Source organism: Schistocerca americana, chromosome X (genome assembly GCF_021461395.2).
Source record: "Schistocerca americana isolate TAMUIC-IGC-003095 chromosome X, iqSchAmer2.1, whole genome shotgun sequence".
Classification (NCBI taxonomy): domain Eukaryota; kingdom Metazoa; phylum Arthropoda; class Insecta; order Orthoptera; family Acrididae; genus Schistocerca; species Schistocerca americana.
This window is the reverse complement of record NC_060130.1, coordinates 818,078,270-818,094,613: the sequence shown is the minus strand read 5'-3', so window position 1 is coordinate 818,094,613 and position 16,344 is coordinate 818,078,270. Positions and strand designations below refer to the sequence as shown.

General features: G+C 41.6%; 1 protein-coding gene across 11 annotated transcripts in view; it reads left to right on the top strand.

Annotated features, from left to right (window-relative positions):
* LOC124555503 (bestrophin-2-like) overlaps positions 1-16,344 on the top strand; it is a 674,041-nt gene that overhangs the window by 369,293 nt on the left and 288,404 nt on the right. For 10 of the 11 annotated variants that reach the window (XM_047129429.1, XM_047129430.1, XM_047129435.1 and 7 more), the window contains exon 3: positions 5,897-6,031. In XM_047129429.1, coding sequence (XP_046985385.1) covers positions 5,897-6,031 — 135 coding nt within the window. Of the gene's footprint in view, positions 1-5,896; positions 6,115-16,344 lie in introns of those variants that run through there. The other variant, XM_047129432.1, reaches the window with a different exon arrangement.

The following is a 16,344-nucleotide window of genomic DNA, read 5'->3' as shown; positions in this document are numbered from 1 at the left end:
AGTGCCAGATATCACAAGAGAGGTGTTGTCCATCACTGAAAGGTTTCCTATCAAAATTTCGAGTGAGCCCTTTCTGAGAACAGTCAGACAACATGTTATTGCCTCCCACACATATCTCACAAAATGACCAGAAGTACAAAATTGAAGAAATTAGAGCTAATACAGTGACTTACGAATGATCATTCTTTCCATGTATCATTTGTAAGTGGGAGAGGAAAAGGGGAATCAGTTATTGGCACCAGATGTACCCTCCATCACACATCATTAAGTGGCTTCTGGAGTGTGATATTGATGAAGATATAATAAAGACAATCACGCATCTACAAAATGATGACACATTAATAAGTTTATTTACAATATGTACACAATGTAACTATGATATACTTAACTTTGAAATATAATAGATCCTTTACTGGTGTTGGGTTATACGCAACAAAAGTAAAGTTCTTGATTGTAACAAATAGTCTTGAATGCTGATACAGTCCAGTAAGTCACTGACCTGTTGTAATGCTTAGTGGTGCCGTGCAATTTCGATGTAATTTCTCACTGCAGTCTTCGATACCACTGTAATCCTGATATAAGTCTTTGGATTCACTGAAGCGGGGCAGAGCTCTGAGAGTGGCTGCTTAAAAAGACATGCTGGACACTCAGTCACAGGCAGTGAGGTGATGTGATATAGCATCCTCTGGTGGCACATATGAGTGGCACACCCCATCAGAGACAGTGATTGATGGAAAGGTGAGGTTGCCACCAGTGCACTGGAGGGAAACTTAAATTTGTCATCACAAAAAAATGGTTCAAATGGCTCTGAGCACTATGGGACTTAACATCTATGGTGATCAGTCCCCTAGAACTTAGAACTACTTAAACCTAACTAACCTAAGGACAGCACACAACACCCAGCCATCACGAGGCAGAGAAAATCCCTGACCCCGCCGGGAATCGAACCCGGGAACCCGGGCGTGGGAAGCGAGAACGCTACCGCACGACCATGAGATGCGGGCTGTCATCACATGTGTAGTTGTGTGAGACTTGCAAGGTGCCAGCTGTGTTTTACAGAAACACTGTGGTTACCGCATTCCTCCCCCACCCTCATCCCCCCATCCCACCCCATCGCAAAATGTTGCACCATCATCACATATTAATGGTGTAGACAATGATAAAGGGGAGATCTGTGCTGTAGTGCCGTTGATGATATTAGTTGTGGCATGATGGAAGGTGGCACCAACCAACCTGCATCTAGACATTAGTCTTGTGAACCACCAGGAACATCTGATGAAAAGCAGAAGGTATGATGCCCATCCAATACCACACATGGATGCAGCATTGCCTCTGCTGAGGACAAAGAAGGCCGTACAGCTGATGGAGGGTCAATGACAATGACCACCATCACTGAGAATTGTGATGAGTGCAGCAGCAGTGCTTGTAGAGGTGGCAGTAATGGCATAGGTGGGCAGGGGTTGATTTCTGTGGCAGAATCATTGGAAGACTCATGCACTCACACGTCATGCCCTGACAAGGACTGCTCAGGGGCAACAGATTGGGTTGCAGACAGCATGTCTGAAAAATGAAAATCTGCTGCAGGATCACTATGATCATGGAAATGCAGTTGGTTTTAGTGCAGTTTATAGGTGCCCAAAGCACCATGAATTATATAAGAAGCACAGGTAGATGTCTGAGTGATGACCCCATATTCTCAGTTGTGAGGCTTGTTATAGACACAATACAAAACTTTATTCTCTGTGGGGAACTTTGTTATGAAGTTAGCATTGGAAACAGAGAGGTGATGGTGAAAGAGAGGCAGCAGAGCATGTTGGCAATGATCACATAAGAGTTCTAATAGTGAAGGATCATGAGCAGGCATAGTGCAGTAGAGGCTTGGAAAAAATAACAATCCATACTCCCTCGAGTGGAAAGCATGAAGTGTGGACATCAGAGCCTGAAAGTGCAATAGAAATGTTCAGATTATCCTGTGATTGAGAAGAGAAAACTGTTGAAATTCCAATGAAGAAAATTGTGGATCATTGTCCAAAACAATTTTTTGTGGCAAACCTTCTCAGCAAAAGGCAGGAGCAAGTGCTTAGCACACATGGGTTTAACTTCTATCTGTGTCACTAATGGATGTCTGGTGTGTTGGTAGCAGAAATTGCCCATAAAGACAGTCAGGCATCTACAAAAAGATAATGCATTAACAAGTTCATTTACAATATTTATTATTTAATATTTGAAATATACATAACTTTGAAGTAATTTCGGTACTTTACTTGTGCTAAGTTATACACAGTGAGAGTAAGGTTCCTGATAGTAACAAATATTCTTGAATACTGATATAATCTGGTAAGTCAGTGACATGCAGTAATGTTTAGTAGCATTATGCTATCTTGATTAATTTCTCTCTGTAATCTCCCACACTAATGTTGATACGCATCTATAGACTCACTTAGTAAGGGATGGAGCTTTGAGTGTGACTGCTTAAAAAGACACACAGCCAGTCAGAGTTGCAGGCGGTAAGGTCATGTCAATTTAGCACTCTTTGGTGGTATGTATGCACAGTGGTGGCTGCTGTGGAAGAGCACAAGTGCATGTGAACACCCTAACCTTGGACACCTTGCATATTTATTGGTTATTTTTCTTTGAATTCTGTTAAATTTAACATAGATGATGCAGTCTGAAAGATACTTAAATCTACCACACTACTGCCCCTCTAGATTCTGTGAAACTTGGCACAGGGTCATCAGCACACCTTCAGTTGTGCTTTTGTGCATGCGCAACTCACCTGGTGTAATTGCCTTATGGGTGAAATACATATGGATTTAACAAACAATGCACATGGTTCAAGATGTGCACAGCTGGCCCTTGCAACTCAACGAGAAGTTTATGTCAGTGTCACCAAATGGTAGCACACTGGGGCTGACTTTTATCCCTGTTTGGTCAGCATAAATCATGATACATGGTAGCACACATCTCACAAGGGAAACTCCCCATTGCACCCTCTCAGATTTGATGGTAAGAGGACCCAGTGGACAGCCTGTCAAATACTGAATGTAGACCAAGCATGAAAACAGGACAAATGTGTAATAGACTGTGAAAAAAGGCAAATAGATACAGTGAATAAGCCAAGAACAATAAGTGCAATATAGAGCAGCCAGAACAGCAGTGACATAGTAGTTAAGTGGTTAGGGTGTTCCACTGCTATGTGGGCAAGCTGTATTCAAACCTCATTTGTCAATTTTTTTTTCTTTTTTCACTGTTCACTTCTTTCAAATTTGTCTCCATGTCATGGTGTAACGTCCATTTGCAATGGTGAGGTATAAGGTAGGGACCTATAATGACAGTTGATTCTGCACAACTACTCTATTAGCAGCTGAAAGGAAGTGACTTTTGAATGTTAACCGCAGACATTTGATAAGTAGGTGACAAGTCAGCCAGATCCTCCATTGCAAAACATGTCTGGTGTGTCATGCATGTCACTAGTGACAGTATGTGTGTCATATGATAAGAATCTCTTATCGATAAACCTAATTTGTATGGCTGTTAACTCAGTCAGATAGGCATCTTTGCCAAATATAGGCGTTCATATGAATGTGATAACCCCCAACGAAATGATGAAAACATAAGTTTGTCATGTAAGCTGCAACAAATGAATGCAACAATTTCACAGTCACACAGTTTCTCTGTGCTCTGTCAAAACATATGTTTTTAGCGTTTTTGAAGTTGTATTCCATTTTAGAAGTCTTGACTCTTGAATTCCTTTGTTGTAACATAGTTCACATCTGTGTATTTATTGTTTTCATTTCTGTGAGACATCTGTCTGGTATCTCACCTGCTCTCACTATTCATCACATTTACTTGTGACGGTAATGTATTCTTACCACATGACTTATATACTATAACCTACGTATACTGGGACAGCTGCCAAGAGAACAAACATTTCGATGACCAGACAGACAGTTCATACTGTTGTGAAAAAAAAAGAAAGGAAAAAGAAACAACAACACAAAATGGCATAAGGGAGTTTTGAATATGTGTCACCCATTGAGCTATCAAACACCATATCCTCTCACCCACACACCATTGCTGCACGAGGCTGCTCTTTATTACACTTCTTGTTCTTGGACTGATCACTGTTTCTATTTTTATTTTTATCGCAGTTTAGTACACCTTCTTCCTGTTTTCAGCCTTGATCTGTGTTCAGTTTTTGACAGGCTATCCACTGTGCCATGTTTACACTAAACCTGATGGAGTGGCAATAGGGAGTTCCCCTTATAGATATGCTAATTCTCTCACTACATACTATAGTCAAATTAGACCAGATATCAGTGTATGTTAAAGCTGAACTGACAGTAAACCTATATTGTGGGTTCCTGAATGAGTTATAGTATATTAAGTTGTGAATTTTATCATACAGTAATCCATCTGAGGCGCTGAGAATCATAATAACCTAAAGCACATCACCATCAATTATGAGATTGTAGCATTTATTCATGCTTCTAAAATCTGTTGATCTTTTTGTTGTCTATGCTTTAGGCCCACATTGTATATATGCAAATTCTTGAAAAGTTGTGTCACTGGTTTCTCTGATATTTTTGCTGAAATATGAGATCAACAGCAATGTACTTTAGGGCCTTATGGATCTCAGCACTTCATTTGTATTCTAGTCAAGTGACTATGTTGGTAGACATTACTACTTGAGTTTAATCATTTCCATAAACAACACTTTGTGTTTGGAGTTGGTAGTTTACTGTGTAGGAACCAGCTGTTGTGTACTGTGTAAACATGAACTATATTGAATTTGTTTTAAATACTAACAGAAAAGTAAAGATGTGAGGATGGGTCACAAGTCATGCTTGGGTAGCTCAGTCGGTAGAGCATTTGCCTGTAAAAGGCAAAGGTCCCGAGTTCAAGTCTCGATCCAGCACACAGCTTTAACCTGCTAGGAAGTCCACACTCTGCTGCAGAGTGAAAATCTCATTCTGGGAACAGAAAAGTAAATTACCAGGAAATGTTAGCCATAAAGGAACTAGGGCCTCCGAGAACAGATCCTTTGGTTGAGAAAGTGACAAAATCAAATACGCATGACTACAAGCAAACATTTAACAAGGAAGTGTACAGTTACCACAAGTTGTTGTGTGGGTGCAGCATAAGAATATCTGATTTTCAACCCAAAAGCAGATTTGTGAACTAATACATCTGTTAGGAATCTTGTACATTTGTCTGACGAAATGGGAAAGCACAAAAACTGAATGAATGAATTTAGAATAATGACTGAAGTTCTTTTTGGTAAGAATTTTTCAAACAAATGGCATATGTGGCTCTATGTTTGTAATTTCATGGCATAGAATATCATCTTTCAGATATACTGTGCTTAAATTTGTCACAGCACCATCATGCTTCCATTTTCAAGAATAGAGTAAAAACAATAACATGAATGCATTAATTAGTATCCCTCTGTCCTATTGTTAATTTTTAAAATTTATGCAGCCATTAGGTAGCATTTTCAATCACATTTCAAATGTAGGAATTTATCTCTCTTGGCTCAGCTATATTTTGAGGGTTATTCAAATGACATATCTGCCACACTGTCCTAGCATTATTTTTAGCAGAATACCTCCTGCAAAACTGTCACTTTGATTATGCAGTAAGTCTAACTTGAACAGTGGGTACTGCTTCTACCTTGACATCCATGTTCATTCAGTTTGTCACTGGTTGATTGTGCAAATTGTCCAGAGACTAGTCCAGCAGGTATTTATAAGTGATGGGTAATGAGTACATATTAAATGTTAATTAATTTTCACACATTTTAAATTAGGATGTACCTGATATTTCTTTTAACAAATTTTATTATAATATCAGGTAAATGTGAGTAATATATATGTTTTGTTTCTATGTGTTACAGAGTATTTGAGAAGATGGTTATTTACTGTGACACATTCATAAATCTGATTCCACTGTCATTTGTACTGGGCTTCTACGTCGCATATGTGGCTGGGAGATGGTGGCAGCAGTATATGGCAATACCGTGGCCCGACAAGTACGATAAAGTCGTATTTGGTGTATGGGTGTAACTGCTAACAAAAATTGATTCCCACACCAAATATAATAATTTACTAAAAGGTACCCATTTGACAAAATCATGAAAAATGACACTAGTTTTTCTTTTAATCAATTTAATCAATTAAAGCTGCATGTGATAGTAACTTGATTTTATTAACAGTATAACCTAATCTCACACAACAATATTAAAAATTATTGGTATTGGAAAGTGATTGTTACTTGAATTTAGGTTGCCATATCCTCAAGTGAATGTATACAGATATTTTGACAGAATCAGAGAGAAAGAGACTCAAGTAAATGTGTAGTTTTATATTTTGTTTTGATGTAAGTATAATCCAGATGCATGTTATGTGAAGCATCCTGTTTCATTAACACGTTAACCAAATGATATGGCCATTTTATAAACTCCCACTTAGGCATAAAATTAATTTATTCATGCAATTTTAGTGCCAGTTACTTTTTCTGCTATATATGTTTTATTATTCTAAGGAAGTAAGTTTTACTACTACTTATCTTGTACGAGGGCATTCTGAAAAGAAATGCCTCCAAATTTTTATATGAAAACTCTTAAAGCTTTTTAAATAAAACAAGCATTATTAACATTCTATCTTTGTTATTCATGTCTGCATATTTGCAGCCCTCTGCCACTAGAGTACTCTGAGTTGCAGGCTTTAATATTGTGGTGTGTAACATAACTGTCGATGAATGAGATGCAGCATGCTGTAATCGAGCTCCAAATTTCAAGAGTTCATCCACACATGCAGCACCCTCTCCTTCAGCATGATAATTTCAGATCACACATGAGCCTTGTGACATCTGCAGCAATCTGACGCCTTGGATTCACTGTCATCAATCATTCTCCATACAGGTACAACTTGACCCCATCAAATTCTCATCTGTTTTCCAAACTTAAAGAACACCTTTGGAGACATCACTTTGATACTGATGTCACACAAGCTGAGGTGAGATTGTGGCTCCATCAACACAGTCAATTATTCTTCAGTGACAGCATCAACAAACTGGTTAATGATTGGGAGAAATGTGTTCGTGGCCAGGATGGGTATGTTGGGAATAAATATGTAGGCACAAGAAAAATAAAGATGTAGAATGTTATTAACATTTGTTTTATTTTAGAAGGTATAAGCTGTTTTCAATAAAAAATTCAGAGACATTACATTTCAGCATGTCCTCATATATGGCATCTGCATCTAGGGGCTTGCTTCCATTGAAAGTCCTGATAATAAAAATATAGGTTGTTTATTTTTTTTAATGATGAGACTGAAGTATAATGCTGTCTTTTTAGATTCAACACTCTTTATTTGTATGTTCACTCATCACAAACTTCATATATGACATTGCACCATAATGGTTTTAATGCAAGTCAGAAATATTTTCATACACACTGTTATAACTTCAAGTTGAACAAATATATTTCAAGGAAGACGCAATACATAGTCACAGATCAAGTAAACAGAGTAAGACGTGTGTACACTTTAACAGTCAAATCATAACTGAGTCCAAGTCTAGCAGCTGCTGGCTGGCTGGCCCCTTAGGTGGCGCTGCTGCTGCATGGCTGGCAGACAGCGCCGCATGTAGAAGACGAGCGTAACTGCGCGGCAGCACTTTGAAAGATCGGTGAGTCACAACACTTTTCCCCCCTTTGAATTTTTTGCACAGGACTTTATTGAGGTGACCTGTAGATTGCTAACATCCATAGGTGTTGTTTGACTGGCTGTAAAGTCTCAAGGAGGAGGCTTCCCATACGGATGGAAGTGTCCCCGATGATAACGGGTCGAGATGACAGGAGACGTGGGGGTCGAATCTGATGCGGCCCCATGCACCAATCTGCCCACTGCGGCAAGTCCGGTTGTTATAACAGAAGACATGGGCGATGTGTCCGCGTCCGTAGGAGAAGGAGGCGAGTAGAGTTGCTCCGACAGATGATGGTCATCTGGTTCCTGCATGGGCACGTCTCCTGGTGGCGTCAGTTCTTGTGCTGGCACCGAGATGATGGCGAGAGGACTGCGTTGTGAGTAATGAGAGAATCCAAGATCCCGAGCATCAGGTAGAGCTGAAGGTGGTGTGGCGGCATCCGGAACAGGCGTTGTCAGCACACGCGGCCGAAGCTAGTCCGAATGATGCACTGCAATACCCGTGTCCGTCTGGATTTGATACAGGCATTGGCCACGGTGTCGTAAGATGTGGCCAGGACTCCATTTTGACCACCTGCCATATCCCCGTACCCATACAAGGTCATCGACAGTGAACCGGCCAAGCGAAGGCACCCGCGGCCGTGAGGTGGAAGGCCGCAGAAAATGAAGTAGTGTGCGGGGCTGTCGGCCATGTAAGAGCTCAGCCGGGCTGTGGTCGCCCATGGGGGTTATACGGTAAGAAGCCAGAAAGTGGAGAAGTGCATCATCAGCAGAAGAAGTCAGGACTTTCCTCATCTGAGCCTCAAATGTGCAGACTAGTCGTTCAGCCTCACCGTTTCACTGTGGATGGAACAAAGGGGCCGTGACGTGCATGACGCCGTGACGGGCACAAAAATCTGCAAAATCGGAAGAGGCAAATTGCGGACCATTATCAGTAACAAGAGTAGAGGGAAGGCCTTCCAAAGAGAAAATGCGAGCTACTGCATTGGTGGTTGCCATGGTGGTAGGCGACATGCAACGGACAATGAAAGGAAAGTTACAGTAGGCGTCAATAACGAGAAGCCAATAAGTATGTAAAAAATGTCCCGCAAAGTCAGCATGAATACGCTCCCAGGGCTTCTCAGGTGAAGGCCACAGTGACAAAGATGACTTCAGGGCGGCGGCCTGTGATGCACAAGGGCCGCAGGTAGCGACCATGTGTGCAATTTCAGAGTCGATGCCGGGCCAGTACACATGACAGCGCCCAGAGATTTTGTGCGAGAGACACCCCAGTGCCCTTAGTGAAGGAGGCGCAAGACCGAAGCACGCAAAGACGCAGGTACCACAACACGTGGCGAAGCATTGTCGGTGGAAAGGAAGATAACACCATCCCTAGCTGTGAGGCGGTAACGCAAAGCGTAGTAGTTCCGCAATGGATCAGAAGTCTTAGCAGATGGACGATCTGGCCAACCCTTCTGAATACAGCATAAAACCCGGGAGAGGGTTGGGTCAGGAGCCGTAGCAGCCGCCAGCCGGTCCCCAATGATGGGGAACCCATCCAAAACCCGCTGCTTGGTAACATCCAGGTGGAAACACAAAAGTTTGTCCATATCGAATGACAGATCAGGACCCATGGGAAGGCGAGACAGTGCATCACCATTCGTATGTTGAGCCGTCGGCCGGAAATGAATCTCCTAATTGAAACAAGACAAGTAAAGAGCCCAATGCTGGACGCGGTGTGCAGCCTTGTCGGGAAGTGACGTTGATGGATGAAACAAGGAAAAAAGTGGTTTGTGATCTGTAGCAACATGAAATTTGGATCCATAGAGAAAAACGCCAAACTTATGAAGAGCATAAATAATGGCCAAAGCTTCTTTTTCAATTTGAGAATACTTTTGTTGGGCATCTGTGAACCTTTTGGAGGCATAATCAATGGGTTGTTCAGAACCGTCAGAAAAACAGTACGCAAGGACTGCACCGACCTCATATTGAGAGGCGTCCATGGCAAGAACAAGATGTTGGCCAGGTCGATAAGTAGCCAGGCATGGGGCCTGTTTCAGCATAGTCTTCAATTTCTGGAAAGCCGCATCGCATGATGCGGACCAGTGAAAAGGCACGTTTTTATGCAACAGGTGATGCAATGGCTGAGCCACCAAAGCAGCAGACGGTCATAACTTGTGATAGTATGCTATTTTCCCCAAGAAGGCCTGCAGTTCCTTAACAGATGTAGGGCAAGGAAGGGCATCGATCGCAGTGACAGTTTGCTGAAGTGGACGAATACCATCCCGAGAGAGTTGAAACCCCAAGTACGTGATAGATGCCTGAAAAAATTTTGATTTCTGAAGATTACACTTAAGCCCGGCAGTCTGTAAGACATGAAAAAGTGTGCGGAGATTTTGAAGATATTCGTCAGTGGTGGAGCCAGTGGCAACAATGTCGTCCTCGTAATTTATACACCCAGGGACAGTGAGCAATAATTGTTCCAAGAATCAGTGAAAGAGAGCAGGTGCGCTGTCAACCCCAAATGGCAATCGTTGGTATTGATAGAGGCCGTAAGGCGTGTTAAGGACCAGAAACTGCTGGGAAGCAGCGTCGAGAGGAAGTTGATGATAAGCTTCTGACAGGTCAAGTTTAGAAAAATACTGGCCTCCAGCAACTTTAGTGAATAATTCTTCAGGTCGAGGCATAGGGTTAGTGCTGATAAGGCATTGAGCATTTACAGTGGCTTTGAAATTGCCACAGAGACGAATATCACCATTTGGCTTAGCAACAACAACGACAGGAGAGGACCACTCACTGGAAGTGACAGGAAGAAACACCCCTGAAGCAGTGAGATGACCCAGCTCCCATTTGACCTGATCACAAAGGGCCACAGGAATGGGCCGAGCCCGAAAAAACTTAGGCGGAGCAGTGGGTTTGAGCATGATATGAGCTTCAAAGTCGGTTGCACGGCCTAACCCAGGAGAAAAAAAGGGACAAAAATGTCATCAACAAGGAATCCAATTGAGCATAAGGAATAGCATCAGAGACGATATTGACAGAGTCACCTATGGAGAACCCAAAAACACGAAAGGCATCGAAACCAAAAAGATTCTCCACGATACTATGGTCGACCATAAATATGGGAATAGTGCAAACGACAGATTTGTAAGATACCTCAGCATCAAATTGTCCCAACAGAGAAATCTTCTGTTTATTGTAAGTCCGTAATTGCCGAGTGACAGGTGACAGGATTGGAGAACCCAACTGAAGATACGTCTGGGAATTGATGGTAGTGGTAGCAGAAGCAGTATCCACCTGCATGCGAACATCTCGACCAAGTATTTGGACAGTGAGGAATAACTTCCCTGAAAGGGAAGAAGTACAATTGACAGACAACACAGAATCAGAATCAGCGTCATGTTCATGAACATCATGTATGCGGTCAGATTTGCAAACGGATGACACATGACCCTCTTTTTTTGCATTTGTGACACATGGCCCAACGTTGTGGACAATCTTTCTCGTGAATATTTCGTAAAACACGGCAGACATGAAGGAAGTTGCTGTGGGTTTTGCTGCAGTTTCTTAGAGGTTTGTTTACGGTTAGGCCGAGGCTGCACGTAGGAGCCACACGCCACACGCTTCGTCAACATCGCACAGAGGTTGTATTTCCCCGACGTCACCCCATGCCTCTCGAGCGGCGCGAGAAATTTCAAAAGACTGAGCGATGGATAGGACTTCATCTAGAGTTGGATTTACCAACTGAAGGACACGTTGCATAACTTCTTTGTCGGGTGCCGATCGGATAATAGCATCCCGTACCATGGGATCGGCGTAGGATTCTTTGTGAACTTCAGTAACAAATTGACACTTTCTACTGAGGCCGTGAAGTTCAGCAGCCCAAGTGCAATGGGATTGATTCGGTTGTTTTTGACAATGATAAAAGGCAGCACGAGAGACTACCACATGCATTCGCTTTTAAAAATAGACGGATAGAAGTGAGCACATTTCAGCAAAGGACAAAGATGCAGGATCTTTCAAAGGAGCCAATTGTGACAACAACCGATACATTTGAGGTGAAATCCACGAAAGGAACAGAGACTTACATGTTTGTTCGTCTGCGACATGAAATACCAAGAAGTGCTGTTGAAGACGTTTTTCGTAGTCAGACCAGTCTTCCGCCGTCTCGTCGTAAGGAGGAAAAGTAGGTAGAGACAGCGATGAGAGACGCCCCGCATTTGATGCCGTAACGAAATCACGAATCACATTTCTGAGAAGCGTTTGCAGTTCTATGAGACCTTACAATAGTTGCTCTGAAGTAGCCATGGAAACAAGTGGGTCAACGGTGGAAAAGAAAAATCACTATCTCGTTGACAATTGTTATAACTTCAAATTGAACAAATATATTTCAAGGAAGATGCAATACATAGTCACAGATCAAGTAAACAGAGTAAGACGTGTGTACACTTTAACAGTCAAATCATAACTGTCTTCAAGTCTAGCGGCCGCTGGCTGGCTGGCCGCTTAGGTGGCGCTGCTGCTGCATGGCTGGCAGACAGCGCCGCATGTAGAAGACGCGCTTTGAAAGATCGGCGATTCACAACACCCACTTTCGTATGATATTGAAACAAAGACTAAATGCACAGTATATCAGCAGTCTAAAAACTTACAAGAAGTGACAGTACCAAAGTGACTGAACTGAAGTGATGTCTTTTGTGTGAAGTTCATGATACATATAAAACAGTACTCCTTCCAGAATATTTAAAAGGTTCAGGAACAGATTTAAATAAAATTATGTTTTTTATGAATGCAAAATTCTTATGAATGCAGTAGAATCAAAAGATATTTATATAATTATGAAATACACTTGCCACATTGAATTGCAAATGACACATCTCAGTGACAATTTTTTCTTTGGGGAAAGAATGGAAACTGATGATTACACAAACCCTAAAAGTACAAATCATGTGAAACCTTATAATTCAAGTTTTAATTTAGAATTAACAAACAGATTCCAGCCTCTGACGATGTTGAAAGAAGACTGGAAACAAAAGGTGGAGAAAAATAGTATAAATAGAAACACATCACCAGACGCTGAAAAGCTGTATTCGTGCAACTTAACTGTAAACAAGAGAGACTGCAATCAAACTTCATTAAAAAACAACAACATACAGACCAAATCAAGTTCACCTGTAAAAGAAATCAATATACAGGGTTATTACAAATGATTGAAGCGATTTCACAGCTCTACAATAACTTTATTATTTGAGATATTTTCACAATGCTTTGCACACACATACAAAAACTCAAAAAGATTTTTTAGGCATTCACAAATGTTCGATATGTGCCCCTTTAGTGATTCGGCAGACATCAAGCCGATAATCAAGTTCCTCCCACACTCGGCGCAGCATGTCCCCATCAATGAGTTCGAAAGCATTGTTGATGCGAGCTCACAGTTCTGGCACGTTTCTTGGTAGAGGAGGTTTAAACACTGAATCTTTCACATAGCCCCACAGAAAGAAATCGCATGGGGTTAAGTCGGGAGAGCGTGGAGGCCATGACATGAATTGCTGATCATGATCTCCACCACGACCGATCCATCGGTTTTCCAATCTCCTGTTTAAGAAATGCTGAAGATCATGATGCAAGTGCGGTGGAGCACCATCCTGTTGAAAGATGAAGTCAGCGCTGTCAGTCTCCAGTTGTGGCATGAGCCAATTTTCCAGCATGTCCAGATACACGTGTCCTGTAATGTTTTTTTCGCAGAAGAAAAATGGGCCGTAAACTTTAAACCGTGAGATTGCACAAAACACGTTAACTTTTGGCGAATTGCGAATTTGCTGCAAGAATGCGTGAGGACTCTCTACCACCCAGATTTGCACATTGTGTCTGTTCACTTCACCATTAAGAAAAAATGTTCCTTCATCACTGAAAACAAGTTTCGCACTGAACGCATCCTCTTCCATGAGCTGTTGCAACCGCGCCGAAAATTCAAAGCGTTTGACTTTGTCATCGGGTGTCAGGGCTTGTAGCAATTGTAAACGGTAAGGCTTCTGCTTTAGCCTTTTCCGTAAGATTTTCCAAACCATCGGCTGTGGTACGTTTAGCTCCCTGCTTGCTTTATTTGTCGACTTCCGCGGGCTACGCGTGAAAGTTGCCCGCACGCGTTCAACCGTTTCTTTGCTCACTGCAGGCCGACCCGTTGATTTCCCCTTACAGAGGCATCCAGAAGCTTTAAACTGCACATACCATCGCCGAATGGAGTTAGCAGTTGGTGTATCTTTGTTGAACTTCGTCCTGAAGTGTCGTTGCACTGTTATGACTGACTGATGTGAGTGCATTTCAAGCACGACATACGCTTTCTCGGCTGCTGTCGCCATTTTGTCTCACTGCGCTCTCGAGCGCTCTGGTGGCAGAAACCTGAAGTGCAGCTTCAGCTGGACAAAACTTTATCAGTTTTTCTACGTATCTGTAGTGTGTTGTGACCATATGTCAATGAATGGAGCTACAGTGAATTTATGAAATCGCTTCAATCATTTGTAATAGCCCTGTACATTCAACAAGACTATGTTAGAGGGTAAAAATGTGTTTACAAATACTGATAAAAACGAAATATTTGCATATTCTGATCAGCATGGATGAGGCATGACAAAAATTTTATATAATGAACATGAACTGCAAGCCTGTGCATACGTGAAATCGAGAGCACCAATGTGGGAAACAGCAAAAAACATATGGGAAGAAAAACAGTGACACATAATCATAGCAGGAGGGAATTTTGTCCATAAAAATGACCTGAGTAGAGTGACATATAGCCTAGTATCATTACTAAAACTCAGGGGAAAGATGCATGTGATGGTTGTAAGAATTCCACAAAGGTATGATTTAATCCCTACATCATGCCTAAACACAGAAATACAGAAAGCAAATCAATTGTTCACTGAAATAAGAAAAACATATGATGTGTTTTATATAAATGTTGATTATTTAGAGAGGGACTGTTACAGTAAGCTTGGTCAGCACATGAATGGCAAAGGCAAGAGAATCATCTGCCAAAAGATTTGTAAAATAATGCCCACACGAGAAAATGAAGAGGAAATAGACACTGAAGCACCGAGAACAGCAAGCACCTCTGCAGACATGGAAATGTCCACTCCAACTTCTGTGCCAAATCAAACCTCAACAAAACCAATACCAACAGCAGTAGCAATTGAAAATCCACCACTAACTGACAGTTTACCAGCATCACCTACAAGAGTAAAAGTCACACCTACAACAGCAGTAAAAACACCAACATCAACTATCACCACCACAGCAACAGGAGGAACTCCAGTAATTCCAGTGAGAAGAAATGTAAGGCGACAACGTCATCTGCAAGATTTTTTTATTCCCAAAAGGCCACAAGACCAAATTAGGGTAAATATTGCAGTTATCAACAACACCTCCAGTAGCAGTCCTTGCAGCAACAACAGAAACCACATCAGCTTCAACAACACAAGAAGAATGACCAAAGTGGTGATTACTGTGGTGTCACCGCCAGACACCACACTTGCTAGGTGGTAGCCTTTAAATCGGCCGCGGTCCGTTAGTATAAGTAAGACCCGCGTGTCGCCACTATCAGTGATTGCAGACCGATCGCCGCCACACGGCAGGTCTAGAGAGACTTTCTAGCACTCGCCCCATTTGTACAACCGACTTTGCTAGCGATGGTTCACTGACAAAATACGCTCTCATTTGCCGAGATGATAGTTTAGCATAGCCTTCAGCTACGTCATTTGCTATGACCTAGCAAGGCGACATTATCAGTTACTATTGATATTGTGAATCATGTACCGTCCAGACCGACGTTCATCATTAATGGATTAAAGTTAAGTATTCCACCAGCTACGTCCTTTTTTCTAAATTCTATTTCCTTGTCCTGTTCCAGACCTCACGCCAGCCTGCGTGAGCTAAAACGCGTGCCTTTTGGCCTCCTCTAGTAACACGGTGTTGGCTCTCCTGCCAACCAAAACAATTACTATCCACTTCGCTACACGTGAAATGAATCATTCTGGTACTACTATAGACCAAATAATAATTAGCTCCAAAACAAAATATAAAGCAGTTTTAATTAAAGCTGGACTGCAGACCATCATGCACAGGCTATAAGCTTTTGTGTAAACACTAATTCCTATCCTATAGTTATATGAGGAAGACTACACACATGGGCAGAACTTTCAATAATGCTGCAGTACAAACATTCCAGAATTACCTCCAACAAGAATCATGGCAGCTAGTGTGTAGTACAGAAAATATTTCTGATAAATTATAGACATTCATGAATATATTCAAATATTATTTTGATCTTGCCTTTCCATTGAAAGCCAAAACAACCAAATCTGTAAATGCAACAAGTGGATTCCTAGGAAATCTTGTGCTAGAAAACAGTACCTACACTACACTGCAAGAAGTTACAACACAACTACGGAATTTGATAGTTACTTAAAAAAATATAAACCTACCTTAAATAATGTAATAAAGGAGAGAAAGACATGAGACAATGACAAATACATAGAAAATGCTTCAAACAGAACCAAAGCAATCTGGCAATTTGTGGAGAAAGAAACCCAATCTGACAAAAATAGAGTTGATAATGTTGTACTAAAGACTGGCTTGGAAAACATTAACAACCTGTAGG